The following is a 19395-nucleotide window of genomic DNA, read 5'->3' on the forward strand; positions in this document are numbered from 1 at the left end:
ATAATTTGGGGAGTTTGCTCAGCATCCCACCAATCTTGACACAGTATTCAGAATCTTAGCTTTTAAACTGGTGAATTATTTTAAAGTAAATTCTCTTTCAATGACTAATAAGCCTTATATTAAATAATGATGAAGTAAAAAGCAAGTCTTCACATTATAGCTATATCTTGAGCTCCAAAGATAAGATTGTCTTGGATAGAATACATACATACAGGTGTGTACACACACATGTATGTGCATGCATAAATGCACACATACACAACACGTGGTGTTCATGTATATACATATATATGAAATACATATGATTGTGTGTGTATGCATGTGTGCATTGTGGAATCAATTACTGATTCATATAAATCTGTATCCTTTAAATGGATAGTACAAAATAGTGATTAAAAAGAAATAATTTATTAATAGCCTTGGGAAATATTAGGCATGTATGTGTGCATGCATGTGTGTGTGTTTACTATCATTTGCAGACATAAATGCATTTCTACACAGATGTACCCATTTAAAAATAGGAATTTTGTATAATCAATTTGACCATCCTTAAAATGGGAATGAAGATTTAATCATATCTAAATATATGAAACAGCACCACTGAGTCAGCAAATAATGAATCCAAAGATAGTTTATTGAGGAAAAAAACTTTATTCAATAAACATGTAGTGAGGTAAAAAACAGTGAAATTAATTTTAAAACACTTCATTGAGTTAAACTGAAAGTTTTATTCAGTTCTGAATATGAAAATTCACTGTTTTTCAACTCAAAGAGTGTTTTTTAAATTAACTTTAAAAATTGAATCAAAAAATTAAATAGAGGACTCTCTCTTTTCTTTTTCAATATCAGAAATCTCAACTTGGGTTTTATAGTCTTCCCAAAATTTCTCATACGTGATCCAAAGTGTTTACTTAGTTTTATAATAACAAATTACTTTAAGGACAGATACACTATAAATTTTTAAGTGAAGAAAGTAAAAATAAAAGGAAGCTTAACAATCCTGTAAAATAGTTACAAGCTATGTTCATTTAAAAAGGAAGGGCATCAAGCCAAGGCTGACAATAAGGAACCAGTCAAGTCAAATAAGAAAAATAAATTTTACTACAAGTACCACTTATAAAATATGTGGCATTACATGTCTTGAATGACAAATGCAATCACAGTCTCTTTTCCAGAATATCTTTTTTTTTCACCAAGTTCTTATTTTTGTTTGTAAATTTCTGAAAAATGACATTCCCTCCCCCAAGAGCCTTACTTAGAATTAATCTATCCCAGCTATCTTAAAAAGTCTTATTTTACTCTTCCAAAGTTTTTAGTTGTTTGGTAATATGCATGAAATATAAGGAAAAAAAATTAGAGAAATAACCATAATACATGTTTCCTTTGTAGTGTCTTTCATTTAGTAGGGTTTGAACAAAAAGGAAAAGATTACCTAGGCATGCAGGATTCTGTAGCTCTGAATATTTAGGTGGAAATAGCTTAATTTACTTCATTTTCTTCTTCTCAACAAAAGAAAACATTATTTATAGTATTTCCCAGATGCCCATCACACAGATTAAGTATCTTAATATCTTTTGTACTTAAGCCACTATTTGTTAAAAGCCTAATTGGATTTCATTTTGACCTGAAGTACATAAGCATCCACTATTAAGATTATTTTTTTTAAAAAAGTTATGAGTATAACATAAAAAGAGGGGAAGAAATTTTATAGTAATGATTGAGAAGGAATTATTTCTCACAAAATGTTAATGTAGTGAATAAAAAAATGAACAGCTTGGAGATTGTTGATGAGAGAGTGAATGACCAGTTTGCCAGCACATTCTAGGTATGATTTATATTTTAGTTAGAGTTTGGGATAAATAACCTATAAAACTGACCATATAGGTTGGTGCATTTAGGACCATGGATAATTCTATTATCATAAAGACATTAAAAAAAGATTCTCCAATCTAAAATGAATCTTGGAGGGTGGGTGGGCCATCAAAGCACATAAATATCAATTAAAATTAAAGAAATCAAAATATTTGGGGCATTTATTGAGCCTCAAACAAGAGAGCTTTATAGATTAGAAAAGTAGAAAGAGTTCATGAAAATTGTGTATTAATATGTGTAAGAGTGTATTACTTCAGTAAAAGAAAAACTTTTTTTAAACTCAAGGTAGGAAATTATTATACATTTTTATGTATCTTTATAAAAAATTACAAGTAGCAAGCATATGACACAAGGAAATGGAACAGTAAGAGCAGTAATTGTGAATGCATGCTTTTTACAATGTGTCAGATAAACGGGATTATTTATGAAACCAAATATCCAGTACAGACATGCAGAATATTTTCTCAAAATGTCAATTCAGCCATGGTGTTAGGTACTAATCCAACAAACTTTTTTTTTTTATTATCTTGTATAAAAATGGCTAAATACCTGATTTCAACAAACTGTTCCTGAAAATGAGAATCTACTTTTGTATTAAAAAAGAAAATGAAGGAGTGGAAAGTCGAGGTAGGGAATGACAAAAGAAACCATAGTGTTTTTTTTTTTTTTTCTTATTGCAATCTAATAATTTTACTCAATACTTTTTGCTGCATTTGATCATGATATAAGAATAGCTGGTTAAAGTCCATAAAACCTCTAGCTGGTGTTTCCATGGTCGATATTTTCACATTTCACTGTAGCATGTTCAAAATCACCCAGGGATGTACTATTTTCAAGCAGTCTATATAATGAAAACAATGTACATACAACACAAATTCATTTAAATCATTTTGTTTTACACATATCACATCATATACAAGTATATAACAAAGACAAAAAACAACATAGAAATGGAAATAAAACTGACAAGAAAAATAAAGCAGGGAAAGTCTTAATCAGGAACTAATTTCTTCTTCAAGTTTCCAGTAAATCTCAAAAATGTATTTAAAAACTAAGGAGCACTTGGTGGCCAGCAACCAAATTACAAAATAAACATATCATTGTGCAGGCGGGATGTCTTGCCGAAGGAATAACAAATGTCTGTAATTCTTAGGTTTGGATAAAGGCAGTGGAATGAATTTAGAAACATGTCCACTTTTCACAATTCACTATAGAATTTTCTTTTCACAGTCCCCATGTTTGTATAAATAGTTCTTCTCTGAAAATAAAACAGAGTTAAAACATTTTCTCCCTATGAAGAAACATATACATAAGTCAAGACATTAATCAAGCACTGGCATGTATTCATCTATTTCAGGCAAGGGGTGTTGAAAGATTTTGATGAAATGATCTGTTGAGCAAATTAAATGGCATATGTGAACAAATCAAAATTAGACAATTGAAATTCAAAAATCAAGGTCATCATGATCCTACATGATAAAATGGATGTTTAAGTGGATAATTGGTACTTTATAACAAAGCCATATTATCCTGATTTCATAAACCCATGTTATAATCTTTGATATTGCATGCTAAATTTTATTTTGTAAAAACAAACAACATATTCATGCAAAATACTCATTATCTCTAAATTGATCAAGCTGTGCAGGTTCTGTGGATCTGATTTTATGATAGATATGTAAGCTAAATGGGCTATTTGTCAAGATGATACAGCACAAATTAACAATCTAATATATTCTCTGCCACTTTTGAATTTTCCAGGCCTTTGTCTTTTTCCTCATTTGAGGAATAAGATTTGGAGCATTTTGCAGCTAAGAACATATATTCTGGCAAAATGAAGAAAGAAAATCTAGTTTATCAATCAGAAATTATTTTAGCTCCTTCATTCAAAGGTTTGTATTTTGAGGTAGTGGAGAGATGAAATTATTTGTAAATTTGATGCTTTATTGTTACACATGAATTTAAGAAAGGCTGTCTTTTTTTATCACAGATAGCCACATAGTTGCTTTAATAAGGACATATCACAAGGTGTAACAAATAGCTAATACATTTTTCTTAAACCAAAAGACAGCTTAAACAAAACAACAGAAACAAAATACAACAAATGTATTTTTTTTTTTTGTTGTTATTGAGTATATTTGCTTACCTTGAGTTCTCTTTTTAGACCCTAGTTGTGTTGTATTCAGATTCATGTTTGCTTAGAGACCCAATGAGGCAGAACCTGGAATGTTATGGCTATTTCATTCAACAAAATAATATTTGTATACACACAAAATATATGCATATATATATACATATACTTAATTTAAAATATATCTGCAAAATTTAATCAAACTAAACAATTTTTTTTCTTGGCATGCAAAAATCCTTCAAAATTACTAAAAAGATCTTAGTTACTTAAAAAGATATGAATTCATAGAGAAAATAGGAGTATTGTATAAACATAAATCTATATAAGTCATGCAAGACAAAACATAAATATGTACAAAAGATTTAGAGTGCTTAGAATTTGAAAATGTCTTCCTATCTGTAAATGTTTTTTTTTCCTCTCATAAAGTTTTATTTGTTCTTATTTCCAGGTATTCTAGAAGGTGATAATACAAGAAAAAAAGTAGCTTATACATTTAAAAAGCCCACCAAATTTTATTGCTTCTTCTTGCTACATTTTTCATAAATAAGTATTTGGCATTCTCTCAACACTGCAATTCAGCTTATAGTCTGAATATTTATCTTTATGCTTTCTTTGGACAAGCATTGAGGAAAACAGTTTCTTTTCAATGCAAAACATTAAGATGAAATGTTTTGAATAAAAGATAGTTATTAAAAAAACTTTCCATTTAAAATATGTCAGATATATGGGTATTTCATTAATAAGTTTAACATATGCAGTTATTATGTTTATTAAAATATAAAAAATATACTGATGAATATAGTAAGTTATATTTAGGAATTTTCTTCCCCTTTAATACAAGGGTGCTATGTGATAATATAAAAATATACATTATGTATGTAAGTATAAAGACATATATTTACATCTCTATTATCCTGAAAAATGGTCTTTGGTTCATTAAAATATAATTATCTATAGTATATCGTATGTACAATATGTATGTATGCATAGGTATACCCGCATATGTACTTCATATACCTGTGCTGTACTATTCCATATATAAATGCTAGGGGCATTGTGAATAAGACAGAAAAGAGAAAGGTAAAGAAAAGCAAATTAAGATACTACAATCTGAACTATTAATAGAAAAATAAATGAAAGAAAAGAACACAAACTATTTTGTGAGCAATTAAGTCTTCATGGAATAGTCTTCATCAAAAAAATCTATTGATACTGACCGCTGGACAGATTTATCATGTCTGGATAGCCTGTGACTCGTAGTGGGTACCTCTTCAATTTCATCTATGTCACACGCCTCTGCAGCATCTTGTGAGTAATTATGCTTCATGACAAGAATATTTCTTCTGTTCATGGGTGGGATGAGGGGCTTGACAGGTTGGGGTGGCATTTCTGCCAAGAGAGGAGCATCTCTTGTGCTGAGGTTACTACGGCTGCCTTTAGTGCTAGACAGTTGTGATCCACAGTGATGGTCATGAATGCATTTGGAAGATGACCTCCTCAGTTTATGGTAATTTTCAAAGTCATCAGCCACATCTGCAAAGTCAGCTGTAGCCCCTGTCCCTCTAAGAGTGCATAACTCATAATGAGGAGGTTCAAATACCTCCTGGAATACTGTCTGGTCAAATTCTGCTTTCCTTTGGACAAATTTTTTGCGAGGCTGTTTGATCTGTACGATGACAGAAATAATTATAAGGATGATCACTATACAGGAAGTCACCCCAATGACAGTCCCACTGGTATTGGTAAGCTGGTCCAATAAGTTAGTCTTTCTTTTTTCTGCATGTTGGAGAGAAGTTTAAAAAAATCATTAGATACATATTTATAATATTTAATTAGTCTTAGTCTTATTTTCAAAGCCTATTCTAGAATGATCCATGTCAGTATATTTAAATATATATATAAAACAAAAAACCTTCAGAATTTTGATTGTGCATATATTTATCAAACTTGATCAGCATAAAAGTTCAACTTCCATACATTCCTTTTCTTCTTCCCTTTACCTTATCTCTTTTAGAAAAGGTCAAGGAGAAACTTTTTTTACTTTAAGTTTAGGTCTTGGAAACTAGACTCATTTTTTAAAAAGTTTCTTCCATCCTACTATACCTCCATAAATTCTGGGTACTGAGGAAACTACATACTTCTAAATATTTCATTTTCCCCTGCTCTTATTCATTTTATTGATTAAGAATTGTGGAAAAGTAAGAAGTTTGTAATTACTTAAGAATAAATTATTAGCAATATTCTGAAACTAAGATAAATCCAGAAAGGAAAAAAAAATTGCAGATGGAAAAAATCCACATAAATTATTAAATATTTTCTAAGTTTTCTATTTTCATTGAACTTTTATTCATTGTCTAAAAGAAGGTTTGAATGAGATCTTGAAAAGGAGATTGGATTTTCTATCTCTTCACTTCTGTCTCTCAGAAACTCTAGTTTCCTTTAAGTTTTAGCTTATGTGTTACCTCCTACCAGACTCCTCCTATAGGACTCATCTCCTTGGATGTTCTCTCTCCTTCCTCCTTGAATTATGCATTTACTTATTTCTTTATATCTTATCAATAGAATGTAAACACCTTGTGGATAAAACTACTTCCCCCCCCTTCAGTTTTTCTTTGCATTCCCAGTACATAGTACAGTCTATAAAGTTTGTAAGTACAATCTTTGTTGTTTTGTATTTTATTACATATTGCATTCTCTAATGCTGTATGTTGTTAGAATAAATGTTATTCAAAATGTTACTTTTATGAAGAAAGTAAAGAAATGCAATGGAGAGAAAAGAGGAGAATCTAAAGAATCTAGGGAAGAAGATGGAGAGATAAAGGGGATGAGTCTTCATAATAATTGACTACTAAACTTAATAATTATTTTATTATTGACTGACTCTGGAGAAAATCCTGCATTAGGACACTTATCTACTTCTGTATTTTAGCAACTTTGTAGTTTTGCAATTCTGCATGTTGTCTGTAATTGGGATAGACAATTCTATATACCCATATATCTAATACCTGGAATCCTTCAGATATTTTTATATCTTTGGAAATATCAAGGCACACTAGATTTGTTTGTTTGTTTGTTTATTTGTTTTTTTCTCTCCTAGATGGCAGAGAATATTCTTCCAATAACACCTTGCAATTGGGCAAAGAGTCAGTTTCCAAGATTAAAGTGATCACAATTAGGTCACTGGAATTCCAAAGCTACACTTATTTTGCTTCCTCTTCTCTGACCTCTGAATCTACTCAGTCTATCATATGCTTTCCCACTGAGACTATGGTTCTGATTAGGAAAAAATAAAACATCCAGATTTTTTTTATGGTAATGGAAAAGAAATACTTTCAAGTGATCACAGCTTTCTTTCTTTAAAGAATGAAAATTGTTTATAAAAAGAAAAATACTTCTGCAGCAATTTGCTTCAGCTATTTGGGAATGAAATATTACATTCTTTTGAGTATAAGATTTCTTTCTGAGGTGCATAAAATTTTCATTTTTCCCACCATTCTGCCCAGCTTTTTAGAGATTTGCAGAATTTAGCAGAAAACACATTTCATGATCCATCTGGTTTGCATATTTCTTGATTATTTCCTAAATGAAGTCTATCCAGCCTTTATAGGAACACATCAATAGTAGATGAAAGTAGATAAAAGTAGATAAAAAGTAGATAAATAGTAGATAAAAACAAATAAACAAAAAAGGTGGATTGATTCCATTTCCCATGAGTACCATTAGGCAACATTGTGAAAATGTAAAAGTACTGGGTTCAAATCCTGGCTTGATTCTTTACTATCTGGATGGATATGGGACAAATCACTTAATGTATTGCATTTTCAGTATCCTCATCTGCAATATTCTTATAACTATATTTACACTATCTATCCCACAAGGCTGATATGGATAAAGCACTTTGTAAACACTGAAGAATTATATGAATGCAATAGAAATTCATACAGATATCTATTTTGGAAGGATACATCAAAGAGTACCTCTTCTTTATAACTTTAACCCACACTGTAAATTATATTTACAGTGATTTTCATCCCAAGAACTCATTTATTCAGAAAAATCCATGTCAGATGTGGGCCTGCAGCCTTTACTGTTCTTTCCATGGTTGATTTCTGCTTCCATTCACAGTAAATAAGCATTTTAATGTGCAACTCTAATTTTTAAGCATGAAAAGATTTTTTAAACTTTCATCTCTTTGCTTGGCTGTGCTTCTCAAATTGTTTAATGTCAGAGTGTGACAAAACAGTTCATCTGGCACTTCAAACTATGCTTAAACATGTTACTTTCAGGATCCAATCAAAGCTCCCTGGTTCCTGGGGCAAACCTGTATCCATATACAAGATAGGGGGCAATCAGGCAATCCCTTGGAAGGAGAAATAAATAGCTTGCTCATTGCATTAAGTAATCTAAAGCATCAGAAAGCCGAACTCATATCCAGACTTTAGTGCTTCTGCACAATGTCCATTGAGATCAAAATGAAATTAATGAGAGATGCAGCCATGGATTAAGGAGACTGAAGAATGAAGTACATTAAAGGATTCATTTTGTTTTCATGGCCATGAGGATTAAAGAATATATATATATATATATATATATATATATATATATATATATGCTCCCATACACATTAATGAAATTAGGGAATTTCAGAAATAGAATGAAGGCAACATAAAATTCTCAGTCATCACATACATACACACACATTCTTGCAATGCATAATCATGTATGCATGTGTGCACACATACATATATATACACAAACACACTCATACTCATCATGATAAAACATATAGTTTACAAGAAGATCTGCTGTTTATCTGTTTAGGAAAATTTGCTTAAGCTACACAGAAGGTCAGTATAATCTTTTCTTTATCACTAGACAAAAGGGGAAGAATTCCAGAGACTCATGTCTAAGTATTACCTTTACAGTGATTTTCATCCCAAGGATACACACAGTTCTGTAGTCCATTGCAGACCAATGTGTTATTAATGCACATATTACTATGGCAGAAAAATGTATTGCCTTCACATGGAGCTAAAAATATAAAGAAAAGAGAAAAAAAGGTATCAGTCATGTTTGCTCACATCTTAGATCTAAGGGGAGGAGAGAAATATATAAATGATAATTTTTTGTTAAATTAATGTAAGTCATCTGACATGGATTTCTCATAAATGTACAGATATGGTCATTATTTTTAGCATTTGAAGCAGATTTAAATATCTCTAGAGAAGCCTGATTTTGAAAAATAGGAACAGAAAATTTTTCACTATAAAAAGGAGAATACTATTGAACACATACAAGAATTTACATTGCACACTTTATATATTTGCTATATGTCTTTAAATTTAAATTTAGTTAAATGTTTAAATTAGAGCATAAACTAATTGTGTATTGGAAGTACAAAAACTAGAAAATCTTAGTCAAACTGGATTAAAAAAAGAAAATATAACTGATATGTTACACAGGTTCTGTCAGTGGAATCAATGGGATCACAATTAACCTATTTCATATATATATTATGAATGATATTATTTTGTATATACTTTTCTACAACCCATAAATAATAATAAATTAGTTCTGTCAAAAATTTACTCTAAGCATTAAAAGAACTTTTGGGACTTAGTTGCAAAATCATATGAAAATTAAAGTCCTCAAATGTTAATACTCCCTTAAGATAATCTTTACATTATCAGAATTAATTTTTTTTATTTTCACATTGTTAAAATTGTGACAGACACCTTTGTATAACAGATCATATGGATAGTGTGCTAGGGTTGGAGTCAGGAAGACCTAGATTCAAATCCTCCTTCTGACACTTTCTACTTAGAATAATAGGTAAGAAACTTAACTAGTTTGAGCTGGCAGCACTTCTATTAAGTTATAATTATCAACTAAGTTTTCAACAAGTTGGAAAATCAGTTAATTTATGTGAAACACTATTAAGATCTAAAATGAATTAACTAGAAAGTAGGGCAAATTTATTGACTAGCATTCATTTTTTTAAACTTTTAATTTTCTCTATCAATCTCTCCCTGCCATCTTTATCTTTTCCCATTTTAATTACTTATTCCCTTCTATCTGTATATATATACTCAGGTTTCATCTCAGCATAATTCTTTCTAATGAAATCTTAAGAGATCAATCCAAAGCCCACATTTCTCTTCATTTTGCTTCATATTTCTATAGCAATTGGTATTAATCATTGTCATTATTGGATATTTTTTTCAATATCTGGGTTCATCGATAGTGTCTCATCTTGAATTCTTTCTATTTGACAATTTTTTGTTTGTTTCTTTCATTAGGTCTTCTTCCTTCTCACAACCTAAAAGGTAGGGAACATATCCCAAAGTGTTGTCCTTTCCCTTTCTTTCCATTCCCTTCCTCTCCTCTCTCCATAATCTCTCCTCTCCCTTTATGTGTTCTCCCCTCTTCAGCTCTCTTCTGCTCCATTAAAATGTGAACTCGTAGAAGACAGTTACTGTGTATTTGCCTTTCTTTCTAGTTTTAGATCTTAGCACAGTACCTAGTACATAGCAAGTATTTAATAAATTATTCTTTAGTAATTCTTCTTTCCTGCCCTTCCTTCTCCTTTTCCTGGTCCCTTTGCCTTCCCTGCCTCTTTTCCCTTCTTAATCTTACTCTGTTCAGGTTCATTAATATTCAGCTAGTTGCTAAATCTATATCTATAGCCATGATATCTCCTTTATTTATTTGCAACTACTTGCTGGATATCTCTTCTTAGATTTCTCACTAACACCTCAAATTTAACTAAACTAAGATGTTCTTTGTTGCCTAGTCCAATAAAGTTGCTTTTTTTTTTTGGCTGAGATAATTGGGGTTAAATGACTTGTCCAGGGTCACACAGCTAGGAAGTGTTAAGTGTCCGATATCAGATTTGAACTCAGGTTCTCCTGACTTCAGGGCTGGTGCTCTATCCACTGCACCACCTAGCTGCCCCCAGTAAAGTTCCTTTTATATAAAAAAGTGTTGTGAATTATGTGCTCCAAATGTCTCCTTTCTAATTTCTCTTAATCTGTTGACAATAGCATTATTCTGTTGGAATCTTCCTACTTAGCAATAATTGGCAATATCATAAGTATTGACTTATAGCTCGTTGCTTTTTAGTTATTTGAAATGGGGTGTATAATTAGTCCCTCTCCAATAACAATATGTCTCATAAAACTAGACTGCAGCAGGACTTGTGACTAGAATGAAGAAGGAAATTTCTGTTGTTAACAAAGACTTTCTTAGTTGAAAGTTTATCTGCCCTGTCTCCCTACCAGTCAGAAATGGCATAGCACTTAAAATGCATAAGCTATGACTTTGTGTAACTGTCAGAGGAAGCTGAACAATAGGTTACAGAAGTTTTACTTCCTACTAGAAGGAAGGACTTGAATTCTCTCCTTAAGCTTGTGTGTGTGTGTGTGTGTGTGTGTGTGTGTGAGTGAGTGTGTGTGTGTGTGTGTGTGTGTGTGCAGAAGAGCTCTTTTTATCTGTCCTATTGGGTCCCTTCTCAAGGGACCATGTGAGAGGAAGCAATTTTATTATTCTTTTTTGGTGGGCAGTCTTTATAGAATTCCTCTTTAAAACAAACAAACAAACAAACAAAACAGAAGTAGGTCATTATTTAGTGAGGTTTAAATTATCCCACTTATCTTTTGGCCACAGTTTGGGAAGATTGGGAAGATGGTCAAAGGATGGGTAGGGAAAGGAAAGAAGAGGGAAAATGCAGAAGTTATGTTTTTTGAGGCTTGTGCTTAATAGTTCTCTGAAATAGATCTATATTTCAAAGACTTTTTGTACACTATTCTGTACATGATCAGCAGCTAGATTGGTACAGTGGATAAATTGATGGGCCTGAAATCTGGAAGACTGGATACCAAATCCATCCTTAGACACTTACTAGCTGTGTGAATCTCAACAATTCATTTAACAATTTCCTCAACTGTAAAATGGGAATAATAGCACCTATCTCCCAGGTTTATAGTAAGGATCAAATGAAATAATAATGATAAAGTGCTTACTTAGCACAGTGCCTGTCACATGGTAAGCATTATATAAATGTTAGCTATTAAGCTATTATTATCTTTCTTTTCCCTTAACTCCTTAGGCAGTCACTTGGCACAGAAATGTTAAATAACCAGTTATTTCCATCCTGTCAACTAAGTAGCTATTTCTCTTGAGTATCATTTTTATCTGTGCATTCCTTTACATGACCATTGTTCTAGTTTAGGGCCTAATTCACATTTCATGTGAGAATAATATGAAAGAGTACAAATTGTTTTTCTGCTTTATTTACCTTTTAAACACAATCCCATTAAGTCACCAGAAAACAAAACCAAGAATCACCAAGAAAAATAAAACAAAAACTCCTTTTATCAAGATTTAAAGCCCTCCAAAGTTTGGCTTCAATCAATTTTCCCACTTTTTGTTTTTTAAAAACACTACTTCTCCTTTATTCCCTCTCTGTTCTACATTGCACTATTCAATATTCTCTGACTTTATATTGCATTCCCTTGCCATCATGCATTTGTACAATTTATTCCTAAACTTAAAGTGCCCTTTCTCTTCAAGTGGGCTGTGTGATGAAATCCATCATTTCCTTAAATGCCTAACATAAGTCCTTCATACGGTCTTCTGTGTTTCCACACAAAAGGATAATGAAGTTGAAGAACTGGAAGAGACCTCAAGACATATCTAATTCAGCTGAGACTAGTAAGGGACATTTGTCTATGGTATCCCTCATAACTTTCACTTGGGATAATGAGTCATGAGAAACACAATATTTCCTGAGGCATACAATTCCACATTGGGAAAATGATAATTATTATAGAATGTTTCATTGTATCAACCTAAAGCTAGTTCTCTGCAATTTCTACTTCACTGACTCCTAGTCAATCAAAGAAAATAAATCTAATACCTCTTGTTCCATGTCACAACTTTTCAGATATTTAAATCAGCTATAACGGTGCAGTTACTTTTTTTTTTCTCCAGAATAATAAAAAAAATTATTCAACCTGTATTTGTTAATTGTTTATTTAATGCCATATCATATACTAAGCTCTGTGGTAGAGAACAAACAATGAAGAAGTTTTTTCCATTAGTGAATTTAAATTTGAATAGAAAAGAAAGCATGATCAAAACTTAATGCATACACAATATATACAAGATAAATAAAAGGTATTTGGGGAGAAGGAGCATGAGGCAGGGATCAGGAAAGGCTTTAAATAAATGTCTCTTGAACTGAGTCCTGAAATTTCACCAAATATCTCAAGAGGTAGGTAAGGAGCAATTCATTTAAGACAAGGGAGACAGTAAAAAGTCATAGAAATGGGAAATAGAGCTCTTAGATCATTAAACTAATGCTCAAAAGGCATAGCTTCATGGACCTTTGTTCCTTTTTTTATGTTCTACTTGGAAAGTCTACAACTTGTCAATGTCCAGTCTAAAATGTGGTGTTCCAGAATGAATACTATATATCTGATACATCTGACCCTGTCTTCATTTAATCTCTCAGATTATTGTTATCCCTTTTATTCACTTAATTATGTCATAACATGTATTATAGTTATTTATGCATATTACTTTAACGGCCCCTATTAGATTGCAAACTTTTAGGTGTATTTAAAAAAGAATTTCAGTGAAGTAGACAGTAGAGAGAGTGCTATAGTGAGTGAGTAATGCTCTAGTGAATTAACTTTGGAATCAGGATGTTTGGAGTACAAATATTGTCACTGACAAATTCTGGTTGTATTGTCATGAGAAAAATCCTAATAACTTTATATCATCCTAGATATCTATCTAAGGTTACAACCTATGGAAAAATGATGAAGAATTATTCTGATGTCATCTCACTTTTCATCAAAGGTCATTGTAATAAAGGTAGATATTAATTAACTATTCTCCAGGATAGGACATTTTGAGAGGCATTTATTGAATACTGATTAATCAGACATTGTTCTAGTCACTAGCAATACATAAAAGGGAGGGTGGGGGGAAATTTCTGTTTTTGAAAAGCTCACTATGTAATGAAAGAATAAATATGCAAACAAGTATGTATAAACAATATTTATCCAAGTTAAAGTGTAACTAAGCTCTCTCTCATTTTTTTTTTTTTTTTGGTCCACATTCAGTCAACAAATTTATTTTTAAAAATTCTTTGATATGCATATAATTTTACCATTTATTAAAGATGAAAGCAAATTTTCATACTAATGAAAAACATATATTTGTTAACTTTCACACAAAGAATTAAATTTTGGTGAAATATTTGAAAAGCAAGGTTGCAAAGAAGTTGTACAATACAAGGCAGACAAGCATTGCCAGAAACACTTTGGATTCATTATGTACTTGATTTTCAATTAATTTCCAATCATGCATTCAGAAATCTTTTGTTATTGCTAATTTTTTTTGACTCCCATATTGAATTATATAACCCCTTATGGGATCACAGCCAATAATTTAAGAAGTTTTGATCTAATCCAGTCTTCCTCACTCTATACATGAGGAAATTGGGGCCCAGGAAGGTTGAGAACCAACCTAAAGCCACATAGGTAGCACTGAATTTGGACATAGGTTTTCTGACAGTTCTTTGCTTAGTGCCACGTTGGAACCCATTAGCTTATAGTCGTATTTGTACATTTTAAAGCATTATTTCAACATAGATCATTAGTATTTTGAATATAACATCATATATTTAGAGGTCAGTTTGAACATTAAACCTGGTAATCTTACTGTACACATAAAAAAATGAGATACAAAGAGTTGTCACAACCTGCCTAAGGTAATACAGATAGTTTTTTTTTTTTAATTATACCTTTTTATTTACAAGATCTATGCATGGGCAATTTTTCAGCACTGATAATTTGCAAAACCTTTTTGTTCTCTATAAAAAAAAAATTTCCCCTGCTTCCCCCACCTCTCTCCCAGATGACAAGTAGATCAATACATGTTAAATATGCTAAAGTATATGTCAAATACAATATATGTATAAATATATATAATATATTGATACAGTTATTTTGCTGCACAAGAAGAATCAGACTTTGAAATAATGTACAATTAACCTGGGAAGGAAATCAAAAATGCAGGCAGAAAAAAATAGAGGGATTGGGAATGGTATGTAGTGGTTCACATTCATTTCCCAGAATTATTTTGCTGGGTGTAGCTGGTTCTATTCATTATTGAACAAATGGAGCTGATTTGGTTCATCTCATTGTTGAAGAGAGCCACATCCATCAGAATTGATCATAATATAGTATTGTTGTTGAAGTATAATGATCTCCTGGTCCTGCTCATTTCACTCAGCATCAGCTCATGTAAGTCTCTCCACACCATTCTGAAATCATCCTGCTGGTCATTTCTTACTGAACAATAATAGCCCATTACATTCATATACCACAACTTATTCAGCCATTCTCCAATTGATAGGCATCCACTCAGTTTCCAGTTTCTGGCCACTACAAAGAGGGTTATCACAAATGTTCTTGCACATACAGATCCCTTTCCCTTATTTAAGATCTTTTTGATATATAAGCCCAGTAATATTACTTCTGGATCAAAGGGTATGCACAGTTTGGTAACTTTTTGAGCATAGTTCCAAATGGCTCTCCAGAATGGCTGGATGTATTCATAATTCCACCAACAATGTATCAGTATCCCAATTTTCCCACATCCCCTCCAACATTCAGCATTATCTTTTCTTGTCATCCTATCCAATCTGACAGGTGTGCAGTGGTATCTCAGAGTTGTCTTAATTTGCATTTCTCTGATTAATAACTTGGAGTATCTTTTCATATAGCTAAAAATAGTTTCAGTTTCTTCATCTGAAAATTGTCTGTTCATATTCTTTGACCATTTATCAATTGGAGAATGGCTTGATTTCTTATAAAGTACAGTCAATTCTCTATATATTTAGGAAATGAGGCCTTTATCAGAACCTTTGACTATAAATTTTTTTTCCCAGTTTAATGCTTCCCTTCTAATCTTGTCTGCATTACTTTTGTTTGTACAAAAGATTTTCAATTTGATATAATCAAAATTTTCTATTTTGTGATCAATAATGATCTCTGGTTCTTATTATATTGGTCACAAATTCTTTCCTCCTCCACAGGTCTGAGAAGTAAACTATCCTAGGTTCTTCTAATTTACTTATAATCTCATTCTTTATGCCTAGATCATGGATCTATTTTCACCTTATCTTGGTGTATGGTATTTTTTTTTTTTTTTGCTAGGGCATTTGGGGTAAAGTGATTTGCCCAAGGTCACACAGCTAGGAAGTGTTAAGTGTCTGAGAGCAGATTTGAACTCAGGTCCTTCTGACTTCAGAGCTGGTGCTCTATCCACTGCACCACCTAGCTGGCCCCTGGTGTATGGTATTAAGTGTGGATCAGTGCCTAGTTTCTGCTATACTAATTTCATATTTTCCCAGAAGTTTTTGTCAAGCAGTGAATTCTTATCCCAAAAGCTGGGTCTTTGGGTTTGTCAAACATTAGATTATTGAACTTATTGACTATTTTGTCCTTTGAACCTAACCTATTCCACTGATCAACTAGTTTATTTCCTAATTAATACCAAATGGTTTTGGTAAGTGCTGCTTTATAATATAATTTTAGATTTGGTACAGCTAGGCCACCATCATTTGATTTTCTTTCCATTAGTTCTCTTGAAAGTCTTGACCTTTTGTTCTTCCAGATGAATTTTTTTGTTATGCTTTCTAGGTCATTAAAATAGTTTTTTGTGAGTATGTTTGGTATATCATTAAATGAATAATTATTTGAGGTAGTATTGTCATCTTTATTATATTTGCTCTCCCTATCCAAGAACACTTATTATTTTCCTAATTGGTTAGATCTGAGTTTATTTGTGTGGAAAGTTTTATAGTTTTGCCCATATAGTTCCTGACTTTCCCTTGGAAAATATTTTATACTATTAGCAGTTACTTTAATTGGAATTTCTCTTTGTAACTCTAATTGTTGGATTTTGTTAGTGGTATCCTGCAAATTTGCTAAAGGTGTGGATTATTTCTAATAGCTTTTAAGTAGAATCTCTGGGGTTCTTTAAGTATACTATCATATCAACAGCAAAGAGTGATAATTTGGTTTCCTCATTACCTATTCTAATTTCTTTAATCTCTTTCTCAACTCTTATCACCAAAACTAGCATTTCTAATACAATATTGAATAGTAATGATGATAGTGGGCAACCTTATTTCACTCCTGATCTTATTGGGAATGGTTCCGATTTATCTCCATTAAATATGATGCTTACTGATGGCTTTAAATAGATGCTACTGATTATTTTAAGGAAAAATCTATTTATTCCTATACTCTCAAGTGTTTTTGATAGGAATGGATGTTGGATTTTATCAAATGTTTTTTTTTTTTTCTGCATCTATTTAGATGATCATATGTTTTTTGTTAATTTGGTTATTGATATAGTCAATTTTGCTAATAGTTTTCCTAATACTGAATTAGCCCTGGTATAACTCCTACTTGGTCATGGTGTATTATGCTGGGGATGATTTTGTGTAGTCTTTTTGCTAACATTTTATTTTATTTAAGATTTTAGCATCAATATTCATTAGAGAAATTGGTCTATAATTTTCTTTCTCTGTTTTCAATCTAACTGGTTTAGGTATCAGTACCAAGTCTGTGTCAAAAAAGAAATTTGATAGGAGTCCTTCATTCCCTATTTTTTCAAATAGTTTATATAGCATTAAAGTTAATTGTTCTTTAAATATTTGGCAGAATTCACATGTAAATCCATCTGGCCCTGGGAATATTTTCTTAGGGACTTTATTAATAGCTTGTTCTATTTGTTTTTCTAAAACGGGACTATTTAAGCAATTTATTTCCTCCTCTGTTAATCTGGGAAGTCTATATTTTTGGAGATAGTCATCCATTTCATGTAGGTTATCACATAAAGTTTGGCAAAGTAACTCATTATTGCTCTTATTTCCTCTTCATTGGTGGAAAGTTCTCCCTTTTCATTTTTAAGACTAACAATTTGATTTTTCTCTTTTCTTTTTCTAATCAAATTTACCAAAGTTTTCTCTATTTTTTTTGTTTTTTTCCCATAAAACAAACTCTTAATTTTATTTATTAATTCAATAGCTTTTTTGCTTTCAAAATTATTAATTTCTCCTTTAAATTTTAGAATTTCAAGTTTACTATTTGATTGGGGGGTTTTAATTTGGTTTTTTTCTACCTTTTTAAGTTATAAGCCCAATTCATTGATCTTCTCTTTCTTTATTTTATTCAAGTAAGCTTCTAAAGATAAAAAAATTCCTCTTATTACCGCTTTGGCTGCATCCCACAAATTTTGGTATGATGTCCCATTGTTATTATTTTCTTGGGTGAAATTATCAATTGTGTCTATGATTTGCTGTTTCACCCAATCATTCTTTAGGATGAGATTATTTAGTTTCCAATTACTTTTTGGTCTGTTTACCCCTAGCTTTTTGTTGAATGTAGTTTTTATTGCATCATGATTTGAAAAGAATCCATTTACTATTTCTGCCTTTCTGCTTTTAATTTTGAGATTTTTATGTCCTAATATATATGGTCAATTTTTGTATAGGTTCCATGAACTGCTGAGAAGAAAGTGTACACCTTTCTGTCTCCATTCAGTTTTCTCCAAAGGACTATGATACCTAATATTCTATTTACCTCTTTAACTTCTTTCTTATTTGTTTTGTGGTTTGATTTGTTTAATTCTGAGCGTGCAAGGTGGAGATCTCCTATTATTATAGTTTTGCTGTCTATTTCTTCTTGCAATAGTCTTAACTTCTCCTTTAAGAAGTTAGATACTATACCACTTGGTACATATATTTTTAGTCTTGGTATTGCTTCATTACCTGGCCTTATCTCTTTTAATTAGATCAATTTTTGCTTTTGCTTGACCTGAGATAAGAATGGCTACCCCTGCTTTTTTTACTTCACCTGAAGCATAATAGATTCTGCTTCAGCCTTTTATCTTTACTCTGTATGTATCTCCCTGCTTTAAATGTGTTTCCTATAAACAACATATTGTAGGGTTTTGGCTTTTGATCCAGTCTGTTATCTGCCTCCACATTATGGGAGAGTTCATCCCATTCACATTTATGCTTAAAATTACTAATTCTGTATTTCCTGCCATTTTATTATCCCCAGATTATCCTTTTCTTTTTCTCATCCTGCTTACCCCCTTTCCCAGTATTAAACTTTTGGGCACCACTTGCGTCATGCAACTCTCCCTCTTTAGAATCCCTCCCACCCCCTTTGAATCCCTTCCCCTTTCTTATACCTTTCCCTTCCCTTTTTATCTCCCACTTTTTAATAGGTGAGAGAAGTTTGTCTGTAAATCAACTATGCCTAATATTTTCTCTTTGAGCCAAATCTGATGAAAGATTCACA

General features: G+C 31.6%; 1 protein-coding gene across 2 annotated transcripts in view; it reads right to left on the bottom strand.

Moving 5' to 3' along the window:
* Positions 1-1190: 1190 nt before the first annotated feature.
* Positions 1191-19395, bottom strand: part of NETO1 (neuropilin and tolloid like 1) — a 205781-nt gene continuing 187576 nt past the window's right edge. Inside the window, exons 8-11 of one of the 2 annotated variants that reach the window (XM_031946699.1) lie at positions 8921-9034; positions 5221-5779; positions 4019-4093; positions 1191-2713 (exon numbers count right to left, since the gene is read on the bottom strand). In XM_031946699.1, coding sequence (XP_031802559.1) covers positions 4033-4093; positions 5221-5779; positions 8921-9034 — 734 coding nt within the window. In that variant the 3' untranslated portion in view covers positions 1191-2713; positions 4019-4032. Of the gene's footprint in view, positions 3131-4018; positions 4094-5220; positions 5780-8920; positions 9035-19395 lie in introns of both variants that reach the window. The other variant, XM_012541572.2, reaches the window with a different exon arrangement.

This window comes from Sarcophilus harrisii, chromosome 1 (genome assembly GCF_902635505.1).
Source record: "Sarcophilus harrisii chromosome 1, mSarHar1.11, whole genome shotgun sequence".
Classification (NCBI taxonomy): domain Eukaryota; kingdom Metazoa; phylum Chordata; class Mammalia; order Dasyuromorphia; family Dasyuridae; genus Sarcophilus; species Sarcophilus harrisii.